Consider the following 17,488-nt stretch of genomic DNA (forward strand, 5'->3'; position numbering starts at 1 on the left):
GAGGCAGCACGCTAACACAGCACAGCAGGTAGCAAAGTGGCAGTCCATCCTCTAGTCAAGCAATCAACAGGCAGCAGGCCAACACAGCAAGGTAGTTAGCAAAGTGGTAGTCCCTCCTGGCACACAGCTCCTCTTTTTGGCAGAGTCTCCCTGGGGCCCCAAAGTGAACTGAGTACATGCTGTCAGAGGACCAGTACTTATACCCATTTTAGCCTTTAAAGCAGGGTAGTGCACATTACCCTGCCTTTCCCTGCCCCGGCTCTAGGCTCACTACAGGCGGTATGCAGCCCTTTTGTGGGGACAGGACCTAGCCCTTTCAGGTAGGAGTGTCAGCCCCTCCCACACATCCTGATCAGGCAGACCCATCATCATGCAGATGAGGACTCAGGCACACCTAGCCTTCCTTTGTGTATGTCTGTCTAGAGGAAATGTAGTAAGTCAGTAGTCACCCAGCCCAGAGAGGCAGAGGCACAAAAGGGTTTAAGTAAAAAAATGCCATCTTTCTAAAAGTGGTATTTTCGAATGTTACACTTGTAAAAGTTTACAAGGCAGCTCCAATGTTAGCCTATGGGAGAGATAGGCCGTGCAGTAGTGAAATATGAATTTAAGAGTATTTCACTGCCAGGACATGTAAAACTTAAAAAGCACATGTCCTACCTTTTAAGTACACTGCACCCTGCCCATGGGCTGGCCAGGTCCTACTCTAAGGGTGACCTATATGTAATAAAAGGGAAGTTTTGGGCCTGGCAAGTTTTAGCAAGGTTTAAAACTGCACACACAAGCTCTGCAATGGCAGGCCTGAGAATTGGTTAAAGGGCTACTTAGGTGGGTGGCACAATCAGTGCAGCAGACCCACTAGTAGCATTTGATTTATAGGCCATGGGCAGAGGTAGTGCACTTTACTAGGGACTTATAAGTACACCAAATATGCCAATCTTGGATAAACCAGTTAGCATCACATTTTAGGTACAGTTTGAAGTTTGAAGTTTAGTTTATTATGCATAGTTAATTAAAACCTTTGCAGTGCGTATTACAAAATTCTTAAAACATCATTATTTAAAACCATTAAAATAGATCATAAAAATTAGGGCATTTACACAGAAGTAACTCAATGAGACTATTCAGCATACTTTTTACACTGAGTGGTAAACAGTACAGGTCCTCATATTTCGGATTGTTCCCATATTGTTTGCCCATGTGCTGTTTTAGCCGCTAGCATTTTTTCGTTTCTCAAGAATAACCCTCTGGTGCTGGATGGACATGTGCACTAGTTGTGCCCTTTGGATGCTGATGACCGGTTACTTAACGACATGAGTCTGTAGCGTTGTCCCCCAGTTTCGGCTGACTTAGCGCTCTTCGCTCGGCTGTTCCAAGAAATTTCACCAGTCTGCAGTTTAGTTTGATGTTTGACGGATTCAGGCAGGCGAGCACCGCTTGCCTTCTAGTGCTGATCCCTTTTTGCTTGAATTGGTCTTTAAGGAGCAGTTGGCGTGCTTTTTGCTGTTCTGCACATGAGCACATTACATGAAGAATGTCACCATTCTTTAAATTGCATAGTGTGCAGGTTTCTTTCCCGCCCTTCCTGAGCCATGGCGGTTGATGCTCTGCACTTGGTAAAATCCCTAGTCTGTATTTTAAGAAGTTAATTTTTTGTGGCTTTCGGATAACCCTGATTGAAGTATATTTGTGGTGTTGATGATTTGTAAGAGTTTAGGGTCATCCATGCATGCGATCTTTTTGAAAATAAAGCCTTATCCTCCAGTAAGGAGAGTGATTTGACATTTTTCCAGACTAGTTTTTTAAAGTGCTTTGGCCAAGTTGTGTCACCCAGAGCTCTGAGAGTGTGGTGGCTTCCAATGCTGCTTGAAGATAAGTTCTTGCCTCAGAAGCATCCCTGCTTTGTATATCCTGCCATAGCAGAGAGTTTAGTGTATTTGAGGAGGCGCTTCTGAGTTTATGCAAGCAAATGATGTATGCCCCGTTCCTGGCTAGATCTTGCTTTTGCAGGCCAAATTCCAGTCTTATTTGAGCCGGAGATGTATAAGGCGGGAGCTAGAACATTGTTCTGTAAGCTTTAACCTGTATGCTATCCAGGTCTTTGGAGTCTCTTCCCCGCATAGCTTCGCTGCCATAGGTAATCGAGGGAAGCAGCTTTGCCTTGATTACTTTCAGGAACGGAGTCAGAGTCGGACCCATCAATTGAGTTGCCAGGTTTTTCATCGTCAGAGCAATCTCCTTCTTATTTCCTGCTTCTGGAGCATGAAAGCGCCTTCTTTGTCGAAGATGACTCCCAGATATTTGTACACGCCGGCTGGCTCAATTTTTAGACCGCCAAGAGACCAGCTCTTCTGTTGTTTTTTGTTGCTGTTGATTGACATTGTGCGCATTTTGCTGAGGTTTATTTTTAGGTTGTTTTCCATGGCGTATTTTTCCATTACGGTCAGAAGACGTTGAAGACCATGTAGGTATGGCTAAGTAGCACTACGTCGTCTGCATACAGAAGATGGCTCAGAGTTTTCCCTGCTATGCTCGGTGAGTGGGAGTTACAAGGATCGAACATTCTCGGCAGACCCGCCATAAAAAGGTTAAACAGAATTGGCACAAGCACACACCCTTGTTTGAGTCCTTTGGTAGTTCGTACTTTCAAGGACAAGTGTGTGCCACTGCCTAGTTTCACCTGCACCCAGGTGTCTGTATGGAAGAGCATCAGCATATTTAGGGTCGGCTGCGGTAGACCCCATTGCGCCAGTTTCCCCCATAGTCTACCTCTCTCGATGTTATCGAATGCTGCACTGAAGTCGATATAGCATAAGTGAAGCGGGAGCTTGAAAGATTTTGCTGCATCGATGATTAGTGAAATAGTAAGGATGTTTGTTGCGGTTCCAGTTTTTTTTCGAAAGCCAGTCTGATTCAGTGGTATAATCAGATTAGACTCAGCTCAAAAGTACGATCTCCTCTAGGATGGTGCCGGCAAAGTATTTCCCCTCGTTGTCGAGAAGGGCTACTAAGCGGTAATTGTTTGGGTCAGCCTTATCTCCTTTTTTGTATATAGGAACAATCGTCGACCCCCTTCAGGATTCTGGGATTCTGTTTAGTAGCCTGATTTCCACAAATAAAGGTTGCATGATGTTCACCCACTCTTTGTTCTTTGCTTTGTAGAGGGCGGGTGGGAAGCCATTTGGTCCCGGGGCACCTTCTTTCCTGCCTTTGGCTATCTGCTTTTTGATTAAGGCTGTTTGCTGGATTCTCAAAGTCTCTGGGAGGTTGATGTTTGTGCCTAAAGAGGCTTGACCCTGTGATTCTAGTGTGTGATTTTCACAGTTAATCTCTATGATCTTATTGGTCCTCGTTTGAGCTCCTGGCTGCTCCGTGTGCTCATTGAAGTGGCTGGAGGTATATAACCCAGGTCTCCTCAGTGATGTGAGATCCTATTTCTTTGTGCAGCGGGCGCATGATCCCATTTACTGTTTGCCAGAAGCGGGCACTGTTGTTGGTATTTATATCATAAAGAAGTTTGGTCCAGAGCTCATTCTCCCCATCTCTCTTAATGCTCCATTTTGTTTGTTTGAGCACTGCCCTATGATGTTTCAACTCTACTCGTAGGCTAATGTTGTTAGGGGCTGTTCTCAGCTTCCGTAGCGTCAGGTTTACTGATCTTTTTAGTTTCTTTAGTTTTACTCTCTGTTCCTTCTTTAGATTGCTCTTGCTGCACTCTTTGCGTAGATTGTCTTTTGGATTGACAGTGACTGCAAGTTTTTTTAGCAGTGTAACCATGAAGTGATTCCAATAGGTGATATGCCCGGCTGCAGTTGATATTTGAGTATCGAACAGTTGGAGTGCTGCTTCGGCATTGGCGATCGAGTTTGCTGGCATGCATTTAATCCTTTTTTTATTCAGTGAGTGGATCGGCCCCATAGTTATATCTGGCCTGATTAGGTTTGGCGTGTTTGTTGTTATATGGCATTCCAGGGGAGTAACACAGGCCCCCGCAACCCACGCGGTGCGGGGGGGCCTCTAGCTCCAAGGGGCCCCCTCGGCACTGAACTCTGGCCAGGAGAGCTCCTGATTGAGCCCAGAGGGGGCCCCCCTAAGTACCGTGCAGGGAGACCCCCTCACTTTTCGTTACGCCAGTGTGGCATTCCTGAGGGCGGTGGTCGCTGTCGCCTTTGTCACCCATTCTGAACCCCGAGATGTGTGGAAATAGCGCAAGGCTTACAAAAGTATAGTCCAGAATGGAACTCGTTGTAGTTAAATAAAAGGATTTTACTGGCGGAGAGTCTGTCATAAATCTTCCATTCAGTGCCCGAAGGTTTAGGTGTTCTAGGTCGTGAAGAAAACGGTTATTGCGATGTTTTTTCCTGTTTGGTGGGTCGCTTTGCGATGGAATATTATAAATTCTATTCAGGGCCCGAGCTTCCTCTACCTCTGACGCGCCAAATAGATCTTGATTTAAGTCCCCTGTCAGGAGGAAGAGTTGATTTTCCATCTGGGTAGCGTACTCAGCCAGTTGTTTAGAAATTTTGGATGAGTCTTTTGCTTTGTTTTTTGGATGGAAGTATGAGTTGATTATGCATACCTCCTCTTCTTTGTTGTCAAGGACAAGTCTTATTTTAACTGTTAATGTTGTGTTTGAAAGTGAATCCATAAGAGTTGCTGAAGCTATTGTTGTAGTGGAGACATAGGTGGCCAATCCTCCTGAGTGGTGGCCGAATCTGCTAGTCCTTGCGGCTGGTGTGGAAAAGCTTGTATAACCCTTGATGTACTGTGGGGCCTTCAGCCAGGTTTCTTGAAGCATTATTATATCGTGGAGGGAGATATAGTGTTGAAAATCTGGGTCATCTATTTTAGTAGTTAGACCGTTGATGTTCCAAGAGCAGATGCCTAGAGTTGTCGGCCTTCCCCCACTGCCAACTCTGTCTTGTGAGGAGCATCAGTCCTCCTCCACAGGGCGTATTATAATAGTGCGGGACAATGTTTCCCTTGTTGGAGCTTGGTATGATTCTGCTGCTGGAGTTGGGCGTAATTCCGGTCGATCCCAAGGGGTGCTTATACTCCTTTTTGGTGAGCTTCCCCGTGCGTCTCTGAGTATACTGAAAGTATGAACCTGTTTTGTCTGCTCAGGAATGGTTGTGGATAGGCTGGTTTTTGAAAGGGAACCAACCTAATTCCCCAGTTTTTGAGCAGCTCCAGTTCAGCTAAGATCAAGTCTGCAATGTTGCTTGAAGTCCAAGTTGTCTTAGTTGCCTCCTAGCTGTATGAGTTAGCGCTGGTAAAAATTATACAGAGACTAAGTAAGTCCTTTGAGCTTATTCCTCCTAGTTTTGGGATCGATTGCATTAGTCTGAGAATGTTGCCATGGTTGAGCAGGTCCTGTTGTCCCTTTGAAATGTATTTGGGATAGAAGACCAGGACCTCGGTTGACTGTCGGCTGTTACCTTGTCTTTGTTGTTTCACTGGTGATCGGTGTGTTATTGCCGTTGGTCCATTATGTATTTTTACTTCCTGGTTATCCAGATGTTTGCTTGCTCCAGCTGCTAAGGAGATCTTTATGTTTGGACATTTTAGGTACAGAGCAAATGCATGTTAGCACTGGTCAAAAGTGGTAAAGTGCTCAGAGTCCTAAAGCCAACAAAAACTAGGTCAGTAAAGGAGAAGAAGGAAGGCAAAAAGTTTGGGGTAACCCTGCAAAAACAGCCATTTTAAACAGTGGCCATGGGATCACCAGTTAATGGTGAATGCACAGGATGCAATTGCTCCCGAATATATGATGATACAACGAATTCCGTTGCAACGCATGCCTTTACCACGCATGCGTTACAACGGAATTCGTTTACCACGCATAAACATTTCCTCGACTATTAGCGTGGTGACGTCATACGTCGTTAAGAGAAAACGGCATTTTTTTCCCGATTTCTCTTAAACGACTATGATGCCGACGTGACTTATGGTGAGTTGTTTTATTTGGGGGGGAGACCCCCCAAGCCCCCCCTTTATTTTTTTTACCTTTACCACATATGCCTTTACTACAAACATCGTAGTAAAGGCATGCGTGGTAAAGGCATTAGTGGTAACCACGCATGCGTTGTACTGCATGCGTGGTTAAAGATTACGTGGAAACGGCTTCGTTGTAAAGGCCGTCTCCCTTGCTCCCCAGGTTGCTACTCCAACCTCTTGTGGACCGCTGTACAACCTCTGTGATCATATATCAGCCTGATTGCTTATCCTTTACATTTAGAATGCCCTTAACTATTTCGTTAAAAAATATTTTATGAAATACTTATATAACATCAAAGAAAAAAAACACAAGTTCAGTTATAGAATTTCAATAGCCAAGTAACTTTATCTACATAGAAATAGTGAATTACGTCTTCTGAGACTCGCCTGAACAATTTAAGTATCTCTACAACTATTACTAAAAATATATACATAAAAACAAACAGACAAACATATATAGTAAAACAGACAATTTGGGTATATAAAATTGAACACGACCAGGGCTGGACTGGCCGTAGCGGGCACCGGGTGTTTTACCAGTGGGCCAGATTGGTAGGGGCCGGTTTTGGAGCAATGGGGGTTGTTTTTTCGTTACTGGGGGCTGGTTTTGCAACAGTACTGCAATATTGCCCCCCTGTACCAAATAATAAAAGCAGGAGCAGTATTTCCAACCAGTATCCCCCCCACGGTAATTGCCAGGGCTGGTTTATATTCCCAATCCGGCCGTGAACACGACCATATCTACTCATATTTCCGAACATTATTAGTTCTCTGGCCTTGCAATTGGCTGGTTAGGTTGTTTATGAATAACACCACAACAACTCAACAGTCTTTAACTATTTGTATCTACTGGTGATTTTCAAATCTTGAGAATCGGCTTTGCAACTACCAAAGCATGGTTCAACCATTGTTGCTGACCAAATTCTAGGCTTAAGTTAATAAGTGTTTCATGTGATTTTATAATAGCCTGCAATAAATTAAAAGATTTCCAAATTTTCAAACGCAGCTGAACAAAAACGATTAATCTCTAACACATTCCCATACAATATGGAAAAGAATATGTGTTTTACTAAATTTCCAACATGTTTAAATTACTTACTGTTAATTTTACCCAACTGGTTGAAGTCCAAAAGGTACAAAATAATACCCACTTGTTGATTATTCTAAGGTTCGGATCTACGTCCTTATTAAGTAATGACTTACATAACCAATCCCACATTTTTGTCATCTGTAGTCCCGGTAAGGTCCGTCATTAATTTGGTTTTGCTCACTGTTTAATAACTTTTTTCTGCCTCATTTTTCGAATAAATATTGTCAACATGTTACATTGTTGCCTAATTTCGCTTCCTGTGATGTCATCAGTGTTGACTGTCACTTTAACTGTCTCTGTGCTTTTGGTGAAATTACAACATTGCAGAAGTAAGATTTCAGTTTTTTGTAATAAACTGCACTATTTCCTTGATCTCATAGAAATGCATGTGATGGATAACTGCCATCGAATACTGTGCACTCTGTTGAGGAACAAAATGGCAAAGAACAAGTTAAGGGACAAGGTGCCATTTGCCATCTTTTTTATATGGCTGGCACCAACTCAAAGTCTCAGTAAACAGTGTGCTACTGTTTAATTCTCGAGGCTAAGATACTGACACAGAATAAATATCATACAGTTTATAGGATTTGAAATTATAAATCAGGTGGATTACAGCCTTACACACCAAAGTGGTCAAAATATGACGTGGATCCTGAATATAATATAGGCCTTGTATATGACGTGGGCATTGGATATGGTCTGGGCAGTCTTCCATTGTATGTCGAAGGCACTGTATTACCCTCAGAGACCATCTGGGCCCATGGAAGTGTCCTGTGGTACCAGAGGAGAAATGGTCAGTCAGTCATTGTAGGGACTAGGAACCATAATGCACTCTGAGATAAGCCCTATTCATAATAGATTCCTGATATGATCTTACTTTTGGGAATGGAAGGGGCAAGGTATATAAGACGAATGGATACGAAATGAAATGGACTCATGGAGCTGATTCATTCCTCTGCAGATGAATTGTGTTCTTGTACACGATGTGTGCTGTATGCATGGTGTGTGACCTAGACATAATATGCAGAAAGAACAAGGATGGACGGAAAGCTGAACAAATCAAACATTCATCCTCAGTCACAGATCTGGGTTAAATCCAAATTGGAATGGCATGGTGAGCAAAGAAAAACGATGATTTAGGCCCAGATCTCTGTACTTGGAGTGAATGTTTGACATTGTTCAGCATTCGTACATACATTGTTCTTTTTGCAATTGTGACCCCAAGTGGGTCGGGTATGCCCAGACGGTGGTCCCATGCTCACCATGCCATTGGAGTCAAACGAGTCAAGCTAGCCTGGCTGATGAGGGGTGATACCCCGAAACTGGCCCCAGGATGCTTGTTTCCGGTCCAGGGAGGACCTGGCCTGCCAGTTCATGCTGGACTGTTCCCACGGGAAGCAGGGTCAAGACTAATTTGCATATGGCTGGGTCCAAACTGGAATGGCATGGTCAGCAAAAAAAAGAGGGATTTAGGCCCAGCTCTCTGTACTGGGGCTTAATGTTTGACATTGTTCAGCATACCGTCCATCAATTGTTGTTATTGCACTAGAGATATTATGGGCATTAGATACGACTTTGTACCCTGAATATAATGTGGAGCCATAGACATGATTTGATACCTGGACATCATGAAGGCTAATGGAAATGTTACAAACCACAGAGGTAATTTTGGCTGCTAGTCAGATAAGTCCTGCACTTGATAATTCGTTTTGAAAATTAGGACAGCCCATTGATACGATAAGGATCATGGATATTTATTTTCTCTAGAAAATCTTTGGGAAATTAGCCGCAATTGAAGCTTCTATGCATTATTTGGACCCATGGTAGTTCGGAGTATCAAAATGCATCCCTTAAGGACATTAGAATAACCCCTAACTGCATTAACAACCACCTCTAAAACAAAGATGACCAGGTGGCTAAGATTGACCTTTCACAGTCAAATAACCATATTATTTGGTGCCTATTTAGATTTTCCATACTTAGATCAACAACAATGCCTATGTTACTTAATTAAAGGTTAATGCACATCATGGATGTTCTATGAATATTTGTGGAACCTCAATGTTGCTTGGCGTCAATAGGAAGCATCATAATCAACACTTGAATCAAAACCTGGAAATTCACTGTGTGACAATTAAGCAGTGAAAACACAAACATGTTTTCCATTACAAAGAAATGAAGTTGGGAAATAGCCTCATTCCTTTCCTTTCCCAACCTTATCCAGTTACCAGAGATCTCAGAAAGGGTCGAACGGTGGCCGCAAATGGTCATCTGTCTCCCACATCTTCACCCACCTTCTTTTGGTCTCAAAAAACAGTAAGGAGGAGGGGGAATAATGGGTGAGGTTGTAGCGGCACCCCGTTACCTCCCCTACCTTTCGCAGTGCAGTCTTGTGGCAGGCAGCTGGTTTCTCTCCATGGTCAGCAGTGGTTATGACAGCCAGCAAGCTCCTGCTCTCTGCTGTCTTGTTGAGAGAGGCATGGTCATGGGGAGGAAGTAGGAAGAGGAAAGGGCATATGGAGGAGTGAGCGGAGGTTATGAGACCTACTGGGGGATGGTGAAGGGACACAAGATCTTAACAAATCAGAAGGAAGGGCAAGCACTGGTTATGAGAGGGTGTGCAGTATAGAATGTTTTAATATTTGCAGAAGGAGCCTGTATAATATGTGAGAGAGAGAGGTTTGGCAATTTATGTACGGATTCCCTTGACGCCTCTCCCCCTAAATGGCTGATCCATGGGGTGTGTACAGAGCATACACAACATAAGCTGAGAATAGTGTAAAGAACAGGAATATTGTCTACCTAATGTTTCATGTTTCATCATACATAACCTGTGTTTCGCTCTAAGTGTCTATAAAGCCACTTAGAACCCTTTGTTGACATACTACTCAATTCTTGATGCGTAACCAGAGAAGAATCCAGTTGCAAACAATTTTATATTTGTTACGCTTTTTTTCCTTATGAAACTTTTGGTTATAAATGCTTACCTCTCGGCCAAAGATCTAAGGACATATTTGGTTAGAGTCACAACAGCTGCAGCATTCTCAGTGTCAAAATGGCGCTTACTGATAACTGTCCCTGAGCAGGCATCCAGCACCAGGAAAAAAAGTCCCAAACTTTTGAAAACGAAAACTTCATCGTTTACCTACAAATGAAAAAAAATCGAAGACGCTGTGAGAAGAGAGCGGAACACTACTAGGGTGAAGATAAGAAGGATGGAAGAGAGCTGAGCAGAGGTAGCAGTGGCAGATGACACAAAGAGAGGATAGTAAGACCAGAGAAAATTATAATAAGAATATGGAGGAGAAGGAGAAAGCAGAAGTAAAAATGGGAGATAAACGGAAAGACACATGGGAGAAAATTGGGTGGTAAAAGGTGGCAAAACAGAGAATGACACAGCAAACAAGGTTAAGTGAAAAGAAAGAAAAGAGGCACAGAATAGCATGTTAAACAAGCATTTACAATGCAACGGTTTCGCCTTTGCAAAAGTTTGAGCTATTGGCATTGTAAATGACAAACTTTTTATTTATGTGTTGGTTTTGAAAACAGATAAATAAATGGCATTGTCATTTACAATGGCAATAGCTTAATCTCTCGCAAATGCGAGACCTATTGCATTTTCGATGCAATAGGTCATGTATTTACGCAAGTTTGTGCTATTGACATTGCAAATAATTCGTTTTATTTATGTTTCAAAAACCAAAACCTAAATAAAAGGTCTCACACTGCTGTCTCTCTCACACTGCTGACTCTGCCTTGAACACACCCACGTCTGTCTCTCTCACACACACTTCTGTTTCTCACATACTGCTGTCTTTCTTACACACTGCTGTCTTTCTTACACACACTGCTCTGCTGTCTCTCATACACACTGTCTCTCACACTGCAGGTGTGGGTTGTTTCTAGCCCATCCCGGCTCTCACAGGCACCGCCTCCGGGGATTGATAAACATGCAGGGACGCGCCTGCTTCGTGGGAGAGCAGACCAGCGGGATGTGCTAGCGCTGAGAAGCCATGTGACGAAGGATGCGCCTACCATGTAATCAAAGGTCGAAGTGCATTAAAAAGTACGGGAAGTGTGGGGGGGTGGGGGTGGGTGCAGGGTCAAAGACGTTGGTAAAAACACAAACTACTGGGACCCTGGTGCAAAAAAAAAAAAAAAGGACAGTCTCGGCCCTCTTTTAGAGCACTAGATCCAGGAAAAAGGAAAGTACACCATCTGGACTCGAAATGTGACAATCTTGTCTAATTGTATTTGCGTTTTTTTCATCAAAGTGTCTTCCACAAACGAGGACATTTATTCCCAACACTATTTATTGTCCCCTACTTCATGCTAATTCACCTTGCTCTTCCGTTACCCCATAGCGCCCTAAAGCAGCTTTAGAATACCAAAAGTGTTGAGTCAAGCTTAATGTTTGCAGAAGGCCCTGTGAGACCAAGGACACTGTGTTCCAATCCCAGGCTTTTCTATTACAGATCCTTGTTTTGAGATGGTTTAGTTTAATTAAATGAAAAAAACTGAAAGAAACTAGGACTACAGCTCCCAGAGTTCACCAAATTCTTAACTGAAAGCCTAGGATTAAAGTAACACATCTTGGTGTAGGAGTCCTCTGGGTGCCTTGGGCAATCATCCAGACACAATTGTGCCAGATTGTGCATGTCCAGAAGGAAAACTGGAGTTTGCAGTAGTCACTGCTGCACTTTACATTCCCGAAGCATAGAGCGGCAATAAGGCAAGCAAAGCGTGGTGCACGCCTCGAATATAGAGTGGTATTTGTTAAACACACGAATACCAAGGCATCTTGGCGCTGGGAGTGAAGCGGCGCGGTTTCCCCCGAAGTATACTGCGTAACCCCTCCTTCGAGCCTAATACCGCTGGCAACTTGAGAATTAAATGCAGCGTGCCAATGACAGTAGACGTCACTGATATCAACAGAAGGTGCTCATTTTGGCAATCTCGTAGAGATTAAATGCTGAGTCAGGCGCTAGAAACCGTAAACATATTAAATAGGGAGAATGGAGGGACACGCTGTCCCCGGGTGCCTAGTTTTCTAGCGCCAGACCTCGCTTTGAAAGCGAGCGTGGTTTGGTGCTTCAGATCATTACAGTTTGAAGTGCTTCGAGGCACCCTTCCCAGACTTTAGGAGACGATGTTGTTAACAATGAAAAGCGCCCGCGGCTATGCTCCCTTTGGGATTACAGTTTACTGTTGCAGGTTTTGGTCCAATCGAAGACTAAAACTAGGAACATAAAAATCCTACCAGGGTCGTCTACTAGCTTAGCATGAACCCACTGAGCTATTTGTGCCCTCTGACTTTGCAAGAGTCACTTCCTGCCTTGTTGAAATCATAGACGTCAGGGGCTCTATACTATAGCACTCATCCTTGCTGTGCCTTACTCACACTGCTACAATATCCGGCCACGAGGAGCGGGCATTATCTGCACTGCCGGCCGCAGGATCTGCTGTAAGGAAGCCCGCAGTGCTGCCAGAAAGCTCTGTGGGTTAATGCCCGCTCTGTACTGTTCTAATTTAACCCACACGATTGATTTCAAATTTGCAGTGACATGTTTCCATCTGACAACACACAAACGAGTCTAATGATATTAAGGCACAAGTCCACATGGAGGGACAGCTTAGTGTGAAGAGAACCTGCTGCACGTGCTTAGAGCTCAGCCTTTCATCTTTTCGGCGCAGCATCCAATTTGAAATACCGGCTGTTTTATCATACTGGGGCTTCTGCCCTTCAGATGGAACTGGGGGGCGGGCAGAACGGTCACTGCCACTTCAGGCAAAAGAGACAAACTCTTTATGTACAGCTGCAGGTCAGAGATTAAAATTAAAAAAACGCCTAGTGGTAAAATGAACCACTGCGGACAGGCTTTGTTTTTTTAGGGAGAGAAGGGGTATCCTTTGAAAATAAGGGGGAAAAAAGTTTCTATTACATTCTGTATCAATACTCTGCGTCACCACAATAAGGATCATGGGCTTTTGGATATGTTATCCCAGAGCGCAGAGGAAGCTAGCACGCCAAGCAGATTTAATTGCTAGAGTACGTGAAATGATGTTGTTTAAGAGCATTTGAGCACATAGGTGTGCAACTCACCATCTTGCATCTACCATAAAGGTAAGAAACACACTGTGCAGCACTCAACGGTCAGCATGTCAGTGTCTGCCGTGTTGGCCCCACTGCATTGGTGCAAAAGTTTCGATTTCCTTTACCATGTTGAGTGCAGGAGGTGATGAAATAAGCATATGACGGAAGTGAGAATTTATTAGCGTTTCCATTATATGGGTGCCAAAAATACGAGATTACGGAGGCTACACGTTGAGGGGAAATTATTTCGTAGTTTAGTGGCCACTTCTCTTAATCCCAAACGCTATTATAAAAACGTGGGAAACTGTCCCACTCGCTCTGGTGGCTGCAATCATGGGCCTTATTTTTTTGTACTATACACCCCCTACTCTAAGTACGGACTGCTGAAACAAGCCACCCAACACAGATGCAAAGAAAACGTACATTAGGCCCTGCCAATCCAACCTACGGAGGACAATCCGATTTCTGAATGTCTCTTGTTGCGAGCTTCCCCCACCCCTCCAAATCCACGACCTCCTGTGTTAATGTAAAAGCTGCACTTTCAACCTTCAAAGGGCCCCGTTGCAATGGGAATGACGCTGCGCCACGGGGTTCTGCAGCTGTTGCGGGCATCCCCGCCCGTCACATCCACTCCTTTGAAGGCGGAATGTCTTCCCTGGAACCTTCACAACTGGAGCTTTCAAGCCGCTCGCATGGCCAGTGCAGAAGGACAAACGCGCATTCAGTGTCCTCGTTCCGCTGTCCCTCCCACTTGCACTGCCTTCCGCTTCCCTGGCGTCGGTGCCAATGCTCCGGACTCAACCACCCCTGGCAGTATCATTTGCGCGTCTAATTCTTTTTGTCACATGTCGTGCCAATAAGGAGCCTGGCTGCCGTTCTAACACTCATCGAAACCAACTTAAAGGCGCACAATTTTCAGACCACATGGAAAATATACAGAGCGTTCAAGTGTAAGAAAAAATACACTCTGCTTTCAAGGAGGAGTAATGTGTGCCAGGAAACTACTATCACGTGCGCCAAAATTTGAGCCATCGCCCAATAGAGACGCCCAGGGCGCATGCACGCTGCAGGGAATGGAAATATGAAGCCACTCGAATTAAAAGAAGTAAATGCATACCAGCAATCTGAAACTAGCGATTCTGTCACAATCACTGCTACCGCTAAAGTTGAGGCACTGCTTTGACTAAGTAAATAACAAGCACCACGAGCACACGGACAGCGGGAGGGGAGGGGGGGGTGGGAACGGCGCACGGACAGCGGGAGGGGGGGGCGGGAATGGCGCATGGACAGCGGGAGGAGGGGGGGCGGGAAAGGAACGGATAACGGGAGGGGGGGAAAGGAACGCACTCACCTGGACTTCTTCCGGCGGCCGTGGTCGGCATAATGACGGACACAAACACCAAAAAAAAAAAAAGAAACTCCGCCCACCGCCCAATGACGATGCAAAAAGGGTGGAGAGGGAAAAAAATGCAGGAACGCCCACGAATCTCGTCCGGCCATGACGGACAGATCTCTGTTCCAATGGCTAGCCTCCATTTATGGAGCTAGCTAATGGAACAGAGGGCGGGACTAAGCAGTACACTGTAGAGACATAAGATTTCTCCTGGGTGCGGAGCTAGGAGCTCCGTGCCCCAGGCGAAACCTAAAAATGGCAGAGGAGAGTTCATCCTGATCAGGAAAGAGAACAGGGCGTAAAGATAATGCATTGCAAGGGATGGGCAGACAGGCACTGAACAGAAGATTCAGATATTGGTAAATGATAGAACAATGGAGAGAATACGTTGCAGAAGAGAGAAGGGCATACAAGACAAAGGCAAATATAAACAGTTGGGATGATAGAGGGCAAAAGAGGCGATATGGAAAATATTCATATATTAGAAGAGTGGAAATCAGAAGGGAAAGGGGAGATGGCATGAAACAGGAATATCAAAGTTCATGAACACAACCGAAAAAAATCTAACTGGGGATGGGAACAGAGCTAACACTTATATGGGCAAACATATAATCAAACTCAAGTTGACCAGGTACAGACAAATGAAATGAAACAAAAAACATTCCAGTAAGAATAGAAATAAAATAAATTTCAGTAAAACTAGAAAAGCATGCTAACTGAATTTGATCACAATCTTAACCAATCCATGAGAAGCCAGGACAAAGCAAAAAGTCTAATATGAATATGGACACGACTAAACCAAATGCAACCAACTATACATCCGAATGCACACCTCAAAGCCCCATAAAAGATTGAACCCCATTGAGGCCAGGAACAGGCCTAACTTTAATGAGATGTAGAACATAGCCACAACCAATAAGACTTGAAGCATAACAGAACCCACTGAGGCCAGGTAGGCATCCCAACCAACTAAGAGCAAGTACCCAACGAAGCCAAGAACAAAAATGTATTAGGTCATGGTATACAATGATATGCAATCAAACTGATTGAGAACATCAACTGTATCAAACTCAATCAAGCCAGAAATATAGCCTAACTCATTGACATCAAGAACACAACTACACCCAATGAGACATATCAAATGCCATCATCTGATGAGATTAGTATGCAAGCAATGCTGATTAGGTCTAGATACCATATCAGATTAGGCTGGGAACATAACCAAAAACAATGAGACCAGAAACACAAGCAAAGTTAACAAGTGCAGTATAAATAGCGCCACTCGTGATGCTCACAACACCACTCAGGTTAATTTGATTTGAAATATTCACCGAAATGCAGGAGACCATCAACACAAGCAAATTAAATGAAAACTAGACATATGGAAACTAGGTACACAAGCAAAACTTATGAGTCCAGAAATGCAATTAAAATCTAATTCGAACAGAAACTCAGCAATATGTAAACCACAACAAAAGCTAATTAGCCCAGGAACGCAGCAAAACCCAACAAGACCTGAAAGCAATCATATCTAAGTAGGTGAAGAACAAAACAAACTACGTGAAACACAAACAAACCAAATATAGCTAGGGACACAGCCAGAAGCTACAAGACCAGGGACGCAACCATATCTTAATGACACCAGAAAAGTAGCAAAACCAAGCGGACCTGAAACAAAGCTACATTTTAAGACATCAGGGAAAAAACAAGAGTAATACACCGAAAATATAACTAAATGCTAAGAGACCCACACTTTTTCCAACAACCTAAAACTAGGAGCCTTACCAAACCTTATCACACCCAGAGGCCAACCTAACAAGACCAGTAAACTAACCGACCTAATGAGACCTGACACAAAACAACCCTCACTGAGACCAGGAATACAGACACATCTGAAATGTATGATTAAGCAAATCTTACTAAATCTTCAAGTGAAGCCTAATGAAGCCAGCATCACAAACAATCCATCAAAACCTGAAAAACTAAATAATCCGATGAAACCAAAATCAGAACTACTGTAACTAGGCACACATCGAAACAAATGTGCAGGTACAAGCAAGCCGATTAAGAATTGGAATATAAACAAACATAATAAAGCAAGTTAATCAAGTAAAATTAATACAGATGGAAGCATAGCCCAACCAAATGAAAACCTTACATGCGAGGAAACAGATCAAACGAGTATGACAGGAAAACCATCCTACAGCAAGTGGCGATCAGGGAGAATAAAACTAGACCTCATAAGAGCTGTTTAGGTGCGAAGAAAGTTAGGGTCACAATCAAATCTAATGAAGATAGGAGCATAATATAAAGTACAAACACAGACAAATCTACTAACGCCGTGAAAAACAAGAAAACATAATGTGATCAGAAAAACTGTTAACCTGGATCAGTCAGGAAATCAACCAACAGTAGTAGCTCATCCTTAAGGGCGAGTAGCCCCGCTCCCCCCACCTTTTCGCAAACATGAACAGTATCTCTCCTGTGGAGAAAAGGTCAACCTGACAGGCACTCTTCATGTTCAGGTCAGGTCAGGGAGCCAGGCGCTATACATGTGCTTGATGCACAGACGACTGGCTGTCTGAGCTAAACTTTGCTGAGCTGAAGTTCATAGCCCTGTGGGCATGACCTCCTCAGCCTGGCAAAGCGCTTGGAGGACCTGACTGTCATAATAAGGGGGAGTGTCACAGACAGACTCGGATCTGGGTGCTTCAGTTTAAAACCCTTAAGTGCCCAGGGCCGACTGTCCATCAATGAAGCTCATCACAGGGTGGGGTCAGCAGTCTCACTGATACCTTCCCACTGTGTGACGAGTAAGGGACTGCCGCCTCCTCACATTGGCTGACTCATAAGAAGGTCAGCCAATGGGAGGTGGTAGTCCCAATCGTCCAAGAACCACTGAGACTTCCCTCCTGAT

At 44.0% G+C, this 17,488-nt stretch overlaps 1 protein-coding gene across 1 annotated transcript in view; it reads right to left on the minus strand.

Moving 5' to 3' along the window:
- Positions 1 to 17,488, minus strand: part of LOC144823963 (cell surface hyaluronidase-like) — a 582,809-nt gene that overhangs the window by 13,292 nt on the left and 552,029 nt on the right. The window contains exon 23 of the mRNA XM_078682928.1: positions 10,072 to 10,229. Within this exon, the coding sequence (XP_078539054.1) occupies positions 10,072 to 10,229 (158 nt within the window). The remainder of the gene's footprint in view (positions 1 to 10,071; positions 10,230 to 17,488) is intronic.

The sequence above is a fragment of the Lissotriton helveticus genome, chromosome 3_1 (assembly GCF_964261635.1).
Source record: "Lissotriton helveticus chromosome 3_1, aLisHel1.1, whole genome shotgun sequence".
Taxonomy (NCBI): domain Eukaryota; kingdom Metazoa; phylum Chordata; class Amphibia; order Caudata; family Salamandridae; genus Lissotriton; species Lissotriton helveticus.